Source organism: Nannospalax galili, unplaced genomic scaffold (genome assembly GCF_000622305.1).
Source record: "Nannospalax galili isolate Female #2095 unplaced genomic scaffold, S.galili_v1.0 scaffold278, whole genome shotgun sequence".
NCBI classification, from domain to species: Eukaryota; Metazoa; Chordata; class Mammalia; order Rodentia; family Spalacidae; genus Nannospalax; species Nannospalax galili.
The window spans coordinates 12,985,192-12,996,476 of NW_008347536.1; the positions used below are offsets into that span (position 1 = coordinate 12,985,192).

The 11,285-nt window shown below is 42.6% G+C and overlaps 1 protein-coding gene across 3 annotated transcripts in view; it reads right to left on the reverse strand.

The window, feature by feature from the left end:
- The window catches only part of Acer3 (alkaline ceramidase 3), a 198,653-nt gene extending 189,960 nt beyond the window's left edge, over positions 1-8,693 (reverse strand). For all 3 annotated transcript variants that reach the window (XM_029568869.1, XM_008844216.3, XM_029568868.1), the window contains exon 1: positions 8,502-8,693. In XM_029568869.1, the coding sequence (XP_029424729.1) occupies positions 8,502-8,604 (103 nt within the window). In that variant the 5' untranslated portion in view covers positions 8,605-8,693. The remainder of the gene's footprint in view (positions 1-8,501) is intronic.
- Between the last annotated feature and the right edge of the window lie 2,592 nt (positions 8,694-11,285).

An 11,285-nucleotide genomic window follows, 5' to 3' on the forward strand; every position in this document is an offset into this window, starting at 1 on the left:
AAAGGGGCCAATATAATTTTTTAAGAGTCCATATGTATAGCTAAAGGCTACAAAAAAAGCAACAATGCCAGATAGGCGATACCTTCTTTTGAGTTGTGGCCCAAGGGACTCCCAGATAGTAACCCAGCATAGTACTGGGAAAATGAACAGCACACCCCAATCCTATCTATTGACAACTGATTGTTGCTAGATGAGGAACAGCTGACCTCCCTAAAACAAAGACCTCTAGATAGGGTGACTAGATTCACCAGATGGACAAGTAGTGGGGAATGGTTGGGGGTGCCGACAACACAGCAGACAATAGCAGGGATATCAGAGTATAAGGGCTCTAGTAGGGGGAGGGAGGGTATGGGAGGGTGCCATCTGGGAAGTGGGTATATAGTTGAATAAGATGGTTTGGGATGTTCTGTGTGATACACACACACACACACACACACACAATTAACAAATTTTTTTAAATGTATTATATTTGAGGAGGAAGCATGTAAATTTACGTCATATTAATTAGTAGAGGTGATAAACATTACCACTGAAGTCTATGTGATGACTTTATAGACATACACAGGCACCAAGGATCCAAGTGCAACCGATTATGACTAGTAATAATCAGATACATACAGATTAGAGTTGCATGCACCAACATGTCAGTGTTAGTAGCAAAAACAATGAGTCTTTCTGCAAGGAACAATATATTCTAAAATGAAATGGAGATCTTTTTAAAGGTTAAAAACTCATTCAATTTTATGTCTTACAGGGCTTATACTGAGTTCAATATTGTATAACTGTATTAATTCAACTGTGAACCTAGAAACTTGCACCCACTTGTGAAAGAGATGCACTCTTGCTCTGGAGTGTGTTACTGAATATGTTAAAGCTGTAATGAAACGTTTCTTCTAATCATGCAGTTATTAAAAAATTTTTTTTAATTTACTTTATGTTAAATAGTAGAGGTGATAAACATTACGAGTGAAATCTACCTATTGGCTTTATATCCATACTCAGGTTTTAAGGATCCAAGTGTAACTGACTGTAACTAGTAATAATCAGATACAAAGCAATTAAAGACACATGTGCAAACGTGTTAGCAGCATTAAAAATGTAGGAAATAGCATATCTTAAAATGAAATGGAGATCTTCTTTAAAGGGTAAAAACTCATTCAATTTTATGTCTTACAGGGTTTATACTGAGTTCAATATTCTATGACTGTATTAATTCAACTGTGAACCTAAAAATTTACAGCCACCTTTGAAAGAGATGTATCCTTGCTCTGGAATGTGTTACTGAATATGTTAAAGCTGTAGTGAAATGCTGTTTCTAATCATGTGGTTATTAAATTTTTTAAAAAATTTTTAAAAATTAAAAAAAATAAAACAATGGGCAGAGACAAGAATGGACAGATGAATAGGTATGTGATAAAACAGATATATTAAGATGTTAACAGTAGAAATCAGGTAGTGAGTGAATGGATATCCATTGTGGCATTCTTCCAACTTTGCCAATGTTTCAAATTTTCATTTAAAAACCAATTAAGAGCACATCTTTAATCCCAGCACTCAGGAGGTGCGATAGTCAAATTTCTGTGAATTAAAAGCCAGCCTGGTCTACAAAGTGAATTCCAGGCCAGCCAGGGCTACATACTGAGGTCCTGTCTCACAAAAAAATTCATCAAAGGATCAAGGTATAGCTCTGTGATACAGTACTTGTTTAGCATGCCTGAGGCCCTGGGTTAAATAGGGATATTTTACAGAAAATAAAAGTATTCAGATAGTGATTTACCCAAAGTCACAAGCCTGAAATGGAGTCCAGGTAGGCAACCTGATTCTGCCTCCAGTGTACTGGCCTTTCCATTACCCTGTGTGCTTTCCCCACAGTAAAAAACCCAGGACTTGCATGCTACCAAAAACTGTTCTTGCTCTCTCTTTGTTTGTTTTTTGTTGCTCTGTGGTGTGTGTGTGTGTGTGTGTGTGTGTGTGTGTATTCAATGTAGCCCTGGTTGGCCTGAAATTCATTATGTACACCAGACTGGCCTTGAACTTGCAGAGATCCACTTGCTTCTGCCTCCCAAGTGCTGAGATTAAAAGTGTGCATGTGCCAACACACCCATCCTTGCTCTCTTTCTGGCTCTGTCATTTTTTAGGTCCTAAACACATCTCCATGCCCCCTTAAAATGACCCTCTGTACTACATAAAACTCCCAAGTTGAGTTTTTCCCATTAGCTGACAAACAAGACAAAAGGTAGAGGGTGAGGGGTGGAACCACAAGAATCAAAGAAGTAATTTAAATTTTTATTCTATAATAATAATGCCCTGGACAGGGTGAACTGAATTTAGTCCCCAGAACCCATACAGTTCATGGGCCACATGCAAACAAGGACAACTATGAATGTAGCCCAACATAAAATTGTAAATTTACTGAAAACATTGAGATTTTCTGTTGCTTTTTTTTTAATTTTATTTATCACTTTTATTTTATATGTATGTGTGTATTGCCTGCATGTAGGTAAGTGCACCTGTGTCGTGCAATGCCCACAGAGGTCAGAAGAGGCTGTCGGATCCCCTGGGACTGTTATTTTATAAACTCAATTGCATGGTTCTCAAGCGTGAACTTTATAAATGACATTGTATGGAAATGTCAAAAAGTATGGAACATTTGTAAGTCTTTATAAATCTTTCTTGTGGAGCTGGAAAGATGACTCAGTGGTCAAGAGCACTGGCTGCTCTTGCAGAGGACCCAGGTTCCAGTCCCAGCACCCACATGGAAGCTGTCCATAACTCCAGTTCCAGGGAATCTGACTCCCTCTCTGGCCTCCACAGGCATTGCACAACATGGGTGCACTTACATACATGCAGGAATACGAGTCCTACATACACACACACACACACACACACACACACACACACACACACAATTAGATTCATACATACACACACACAAAAATACATAAACGTGGTAAGAAAACTTAACAAAAGAATTATCTTCCTTAAGGTGACAGAAATGTGCCCTCTGCCAGGCCACAGATACCCGAGACTAAAAGAAAACTGATGTATGTTCACTTATTTCAAGGAAAATGGAAGGAAGGGGCCTGAGAAAAGCAAAGAAAAAGAAATGAAGCAAAAGAAGCCAGATACCCCTAGTGACATGTGAATGACAGAGACAGATGGTTAAAGTCTCTTATCTTGTGCTACAGAGGCAAGGAAAGAAACTCGTCTCTCATCTAAGTGAATCTCACAATAAAGTCACAATGACTGAGGGTGCCAACTTCCTTCTGCCCAGTTCCTATGAATAGGATGGAAGAGTGACAACAGTTTCATAAGGAGGAATCATCCCACCCCAAGACAAAAGGGAGATGGCTTGATGGTCATACAAGTGCCATTCATTCTTTCCATCCAGGAAGGTTTTGGCCAATCATGCTACCTCCCCAGATCTATAAAAGTCATAATTAAGAATTTTCAAATATTCTTTAGCTTCCTGATAAATAAATCCCATAAATTCTTGGACATCCTTCTATCAAATATATTTTTAGGAATGTATTTCATTTGAAAGTACCAGTGTGAGCAGACCTGGCAACACAGACCTATAATCCCAGCTACTCAGAAGGCTGAGACAGGAAGGTCAAGGCCTATTTAGATTATTACATACAGTGAGTGCTAGGCAAGCTTGAACAAATTAGTGAGACTCTTTCAAAATAAAAAATACAAAGAGAGCTTGTATATAGCTCAGTGGCAGAGTACTTGCCCAGCATATATGTAGTCTTAGGTTCAATCCCCTGTACTGGCAAAAAACAAATGTGCCTGTTTGTATTAATCTGTTTATACCTACTGGCCTCTCCAGCTACCATGGACAGAGAGACGGCCTACATATACAGCTTTACAATCTCAGGCAATGACAACATAGGTATTCGATATTTACTGAATAAATGAAACATTCTGAATTTTTTTACGGCAGTCTCATATAGCTCAGTCTGGCCTCACCCTCACTCTGTAGCAAAGGAGGATCTTGAACTCATGACTCATCTGCCTCTACCTCCCAAGTGCTATAATTACAGGCATGCGCTATCATGCCCAGCTCCCTAAATAATTTTTAACTGGGTAATTTTTTTCTCTAAGCTATAATAAAAGCTTAGAATGCTCATTTCCCTTTAGGTCATTTCTTCCATTAAACCACAAGTACCTGAAATTCCACTTGTAAGTTGTATATCTTGGTAGAAAGTTGTTAGATCTAAGTTTGAATACTACTTCTGCCACTATTAAATAGTGGTATGCCTACATGTCATTGATAACTTCTTCCAGACCCAGTTTCCCTTTTTAAAAATGGGGTAACATCTCCTGCTTGATAGGAATGTTCTGAGGATTATTAATAAACTATACAGGCAGTCTTACTAGGATTTCAATATGCACATATTTTAGTATGCCAGAGTTCAGCTAAATACCACCAATCCCTGAATAATACAATTCAAATAAATATAGTACAAACTTTGCTGCTAGATCTTCCACCCACATATAATTATATAAAGCATACTTTTGTGTGTGTTTGGTTTTTTTCCCCTGGTCTTTGAGACAGGGTCTCTCTGTTGCCCCAGCAGGCCTTGAATTCACTATGTAGACCAGGCTGGCCTTGAACTCACAAAGATCCACCTGCCTCTGCCTCCCGAGTGCTGGGATTAAAGGCATGTGCCACAATGCCTGGCTAAAGAATACTTTTAGTCAGTTCTTTCAGTCAGTTGCTTTCAAAGTCATTGGATATCTGTTATTCAGATTCAGTTCACATACAAACAGCAAAGCATGTAACTGAGTTGCTTCTTTGCCTCCTGGTGACATCTAGCAAAAATGAATACTAAAAGGGAACTGGTCAACAATGGGGAAAGGGGAGCAGAGAAACAAATTCCAGTCAATAGAAATTCCAACCAAATGTAAACACAGTTATAAAATAAATAGCTAACCATGGAAATGTTGACACTGCTACCATTTAAGAGAAATAGAGATATGCTGTCCCAGGAGGGTAGTTAAGGCAAATTTATCAACATAATGAACACAACAGATGCAGTGAAAAGGATGAAGATAACCCAGAAGAAGAGTAGATACTGGCCAACAACACTCACAAAAAAGTGACTTCTACTTGAAGGAACCTTTGGAGATATTTCCCAATACGGAAAGTACAAAGAATAAAATGTTAAAAACTTAGCTAAATTCAAAAAGGGTTTGTCAATGCATAGGAAATACACTCATTCTATAAGTTATATATTGAAAAGGCAATCACTGTTTATACTTGATAGGTTACTTTACAAAGAAATAAAGCACGCTAACTTTTTAGGTTTTAATATTTTAAATTACAGTGTACTAGAGGCCACTTTCGCTTCTCATTTCCCTATATATTTATAGCCAACAGTAGCAGGGTTTTACTATGTCTGACAATTTTTTTTTTACATTTATTTATTTTAGGTGGGGGGGTGACACATGTGGAGGTCAGAGAACAACTTGTGGGAATCAGTTCTCTCCTTTTATCGTATGGGCTCCAGTGATTGAACTCAGGTCAACAGGTCTGGTGGCAAGTGCTTTTACTCACTGAGCCATCTTGCCAGCCCTACTTGACAAAACCTTTTAAAGTTTAAAGAACTGTAACTTTGTAAGATTGCTTTGGGGCTGCTATGATAGATAGCTCAGTGGGTAAAGGTGCTTGTTGCCAAGCCTGACAACTTGGATTTGATGCCCACAATCCACAGAGTGGAAGGAAAGAAATAACTTCCACAAATTGTCTTCTGACCTCCACACATGCTCTGTGGCATGTGCACAGGCCCCCATCCCATAGAAAGTGTAGATAAATAAATACAGATATTTTTTGCCTGGTTTTAACTTGCGTGGTCATTTGTATGGTCCCATACTACCAAACAAAACAAAACAAAAACCACCTATCCCTATAACTTCCAGCACATCAAGAGACTTACTATTTCTTAACTAAAGAGAGATTCTCTACCCTTTCCCTTGATCCTTATAATCTTTTCAAATAAAAACATATTTGAATAGATCTGAGCTGATATTAAAGAGAGAGCTTTTCTGGGCTGAGAGTAACCACTGCCACATCAGCAGTTCCCCAAACTCATTATTGTCCAAAATGCATGCACCATAATGATGAAAGACAACTGAATAACTTGAATGGTTACTCAGCTTATCTTCTGTGATAGTGCAGAATTTCATGTTCTTTTAGTTCTTCTCCCTTGAATGCCAAGAGTAAAACAATAAGTGTGACAAAACGAAGGATGGGGAGGTAAAAGTACATAATAGATTTAGAATACAACTCCAATTTGAATACTATTTCCACACTACTTATTGCAACCTAAGATAAATTACTTTTCAGAAATTCATGTTCCTATCAGATGTGGTGGCTCACTCCTGTAATCACAGTACTTGGGAGGCTGAGACAAGAGGATTACTAAGAGTTTGAGGCCAGCCCAGACTACACAGTGAGTACCAGGCCAGCCTGGGCTACACAGTAACAGAGACCATATCTCAAAAAACAAAAAACTAGGGGCTGGAGAGATGGCTCAGCAGTTAAGAGCATTGGCTGTTCTTGCAAAAGACCCAGGTTCAAATTCCAGCACCCACATGGTGGCTAACAACCATCAGTAACTCCAGTTCCAGCAGATCAGACACCCTCTTCTGTCCTCTTTGTGCACCACACAACATGGGGGCACTTACACATATGCAGGCATAACACTCATACACATAAAATAAAAATAATTTTTTAAGTTAAAAAAAAACAAACAAAAAACTAAGGCTGGAAAGATGGCTGGCTACTCCTGCAGAGGACCTGGGTTTGGTTGCCAGCACCCACTTGGCAGCTAACAACTGTAAAGTTCAAAAGAGATAAGACATTTGAAAAGATTTAGCAAACTGTGGCACATAAGTACTTAGATAACTATTATCCTTACTACTATAATAAAAACTACCACTAATGTAAATATGATAATGGTGCACTTGTCATGAATACATATTTTAAATATATATTAATCAGTAGGGGTTGGGGGGGTGAGAAAGTGTCTCATGTAGTCTACAGTGATCTAGCACTATGTACTTGCTATGTAGCAGACACTGGCCTTGAATTCCTGATTTTCCTTCCTCCATCTACCAAGTGCTGAAATTATAGGCATGTGCCACCACACCCAGCTTTTTTTTTTGGTCATTTTTTTTTCAGTACTGGGAATTGAAGTCAGGACCTCATACATGCTAGACAAACACTCTACCACTGAGCTACACCCCCACCCCCTACCCCCAGCTTTTTAAATTACCATATTTTTCAAAGGTCAAATCCTCTTACTCTAATAGACACTTACCACTATGCCATATGGTCAGACAATTTGACTCAACTTCCTTCAGACCATTTTCTCCCAAGGACTGTGCTCAAAGGGCTTGCCAACACACTCATTTATCTTCCTCATGCAACCCTTCTGATTTCCATGTCAAAACCTTCTTGCAGTCTGCTCAGTTTCCTCTTCTGAGGACATGAAGAACTAAAGCCATTTCCCATTTCTCAGAGCTATTTGCCAAAACACTAGTATCTTGCTCTCTCAGTCCACATGACTCAACTGCCAGTTCTCTCTTTTGATTCTAATCCAAAATCTTGGTTCTCAACTAAGAGTCATTACTACCTATGTAGACTAATGAAGCTGCATAAGGCCAGTTCCCATTCCTTACTAAACAATTCCTACAAAAATACTTAGGTGAGCAATGCCTGCTTTAGCGCTCCTGCTCCTACACCCCCATGCCAACTTGTTCCATGACAATATCATTGGTTAGAATTTTTTTCTTTATGTTGAAGCAAAATCTCCCTGCTTACCATTGTTTCTTCCGCCCATTGCCCTCAATACCACATTTCTTGAGAAACTGAGAAAGCAAACTACTCTGTTATTCAAGCCCATCAATATTTGAAGAACTCTCCCATAAGAGGGGGAAAAATTACACACTTGCCAATGTTTGGGCTGCCCAGGGGAGACCATCGAACCGGTAAAACTGTCCCCCGGAGGGGAGCGAGGTCTGCAGAGGGGAAGGGAAGGAGGGACCCTAGCGAGTGTCCACAGCTGGGAGAGGATGAGGCTGGAGAGGGGCCCCCTTCTCCACGCCAGTCCGGTCCAGGCCGGGTGGCAGCGGGTCGAGCAGCAGTCCCGGGCCCTCCCTGCCAGGACAGAGACCTCAGCCCCACTTCCCCGCGGGCGCCGGGCCTGACCCAGCCGCGCGCAGGTAGAAGGGCTCCAGCCCCGCGCCTCTCGCCATCCTCGGAGGTCCAGGCGGGGCGAACGCTCTGAAGACCCCCTGCAGCCGGCCTGGACACTCAGGACTGGCTCTTCCGCTCCCCGGTTTCCCCTCAAGCCTCAGGTCGCAGCTCCAGCTTGCCCGGCCCGGCCTGGTGCCTCCCCTCGCGGCCAGGCTCGCCCTCCGCGTTCTCCACACGCGCTCCCCACATAAGGCGTTGCACCTCAGCATGCGCCCTGGCTCCTCGCCACACTCACAAAACTCGGCGATGAACTGGGTCACTGCGTAGTTCTCCTCGCACCAGTCCAAAGTGGAGGTCGTGGGGCCCCAGTAGCCCTTGCGGTCCCCGGCAGGAGCCATCGCGCCGCCGCCCTGCGCTCCACTCAGCCGCTCCTGGCCGGCTCCAGCACTGCGCGCGCTCCGCTGCCCTCCTCCCTTACCTCAGGGGCTGGGCCCGAGCCTTCACTGAGCCTGCCCAGCAGCGGGCCCCGCCCACCGCGCCGCTGGAGCTGCCCCGCCCCGCGGCATAGCCCCGCCCCCTCACAAACCCGCCTACTCTGCCGTAGCATTCGCCCCTCCCGCTGCACAGCCCCGCCCACCTCTCCATTTGTTGGGGGCAGGGGAAGTGAGCCCGGGGAGGAGATAAAGATGCCGGCAGTCTGGCCCGCCTAGACTCGCGGGTGACGCAAGGTGGGAGGCTCCCACCACCCTCTTTTCTGGACGGGGCCGAGCCTCTATCAGTGTGTGGGAGGTCTAATTTAATTGGGGCGGGGGTGTGATGAAGCCTTCCGCTGTCAAGCCTCAGCTTGATTAAACCAGGATAGTGAGGCGCCTCTGTGTCTACGCTAGCCACAGACCTCGAACCGTGAGCCCACAAACAGCACCCCCAGCCAGCCCGGGTGATTCCCAGGAAGTCATTAATCTGTTATCAGGAACAAAAGATAGGACAACAACTGAGGATGGGAAAAAAAAAATTGTTAATATTTTTTAGTTAATTATATATATATATATATATTATATATAGGTGATGTTCTTAAAAGTATGCTCTGGATAAAGCACTAGAAAAAGTTTATCAAGAAATAAAAAAGCTTGTCGATTTCCATTTGGACTTCCAAGCTCAGTTTTCTGCCTTTGGAGTGTGGTCCTACTTGGCAGGCAACCACCAGGCCCCCTCAGTAGCAAGATTCCAATACACCTCAGAGCCTTCAGAGTGATCTATTAAATACACACACGGTGGGCCAGCAAGATGGTTCAGTGGGTAAAGGTGCTTGCCATCCATACAGGCCTGGTGAGCTGAGTACAATCCCCAGAAACCATGTAAAGGTGTCAGAGGAGAGAACACATCTTACGAAGTTGTCTTCTGACCTCTGCACACACACCCTTACATATGTTTTCTCTCTCTCTCTCTCTCTCTCTCTCTCTATCTCTCACACACACACACACACACACACAAATAATAACATAAAAATTTAAATAAAAACAGATGCACCCTGTTGCCTTTTGTGTTCAGCACCGTCAAACTTTCCCTATGCTGGTGTCTAGTTTGCTGTCTGTTGCTCTGATAAAACACTAACCAAAAGCAATTTGGCAGGAAAGAGTTTATTTCACTTTACAGAATACAATCCATCATCTAGTGAAGCCAAAGCAGGAACTCAAGGCAGGACCCTGGAGGCAGGAACTGAAGCAGATGCCCTGGAGAAACACTCCTTACTAGCTTGCTTTCCTCCTGGCTACTTTTCTTATACAGCCCAGGCCCGCCTATACAGGGATGGCACCACCCATGGAGGTCTAGGCCCTCCTACATCAACCAGCAATCATGAAAATGTCCCACAGGCAGGCCCACAGGTTACTCTGATGGTGGCCATTTCTCCATTGAGGTTCCTTCTTCCTAGCGTGTTTGTGTCTAGTTTGTGTCAAGTTGACAGAAATTAACCAGCACAGCTGGGAATGTGCTGGTCACCTCCCATAGTTCTGCTTTTGGTCCTGAATTTGGCTAATTCCTCACTTATCCTTTAAAAATATCCTTTAGCTCCCTGAAGACCTCCCTGACTCTCACACCTAAGAAGCTCCTTTGCCCTTGGTTCTCCTCCTGCAGAGATGCCACTGAATAGAGGAAACCTTGCCTTCCATTCTTTATGACCCTGTCCGACCACACAGTATGAAATGCAGAGTAGAGTTTACGGATTGTACAGTTGCTGTCTTCTAACTAAATCAGATGAGTTGCAATCAAAGGGAAAAGAAAAGGGGAGAGACATGTAACACTATTCACTCTGGTATGTAATTACAATGGGTTTACCTGATGTGACCCATAAGTCAAGGTGTATTTGATTTACTTTTCAATAAACAAACAAGAAACCAAATTTTGAAAGTTTTCAACCAGATTCTCATTGAAAATTCTTTTTACTACTTCCCAAGATAACAAAGCAGTCCAAGCCATAATCCATTTCCCACATACACATGAGGTATGTTGTACCATTTCACAAATAAAAAGGAAACCCATGATGCCAAATATGTAAAGTAACCACAAGTTAATTGAGCTTATAATTCACAACGTTACCTCCTGTCTTTCCTTCTTATCTGTAATCACATGTGTTATCCATTGTGCCACTGGCCTATACCTGGGCATAGTTGTGACAGTCCTCCAACACTTTATTTTATTAGCACTCAGGAGGTACAGGCAGGAGGATGGCAAGTTCAGGGCTAGCCTGGACTACAAAGACAGAGATGATCTCCAAAAAATGGGGGGTGTCAGGGGAGCTAGTTCAGCCATAAAGCGCTTGTCATGAAAGCATTAGGACCAAGTTTGATCCACAGAACCAACATTTAAAAAAGTCAGGAATCATGGCAAGCACTTATAATACTGGTGCTGAGGAGGCAGAGACAGGTAAATCCCTGGGGCTGACTAACCAGCCAGCCTAGCCTACTTGGTGAGCTCCAAGCCAGTAAGAGACCTTGCTTCAAAAACCAGAGTGAGGCAGGAGAGATGGCTCAGAGGTTAAGAGTGCTGCTGCTCTTTCAAAGGACTCTAGTTCAGTTCATGC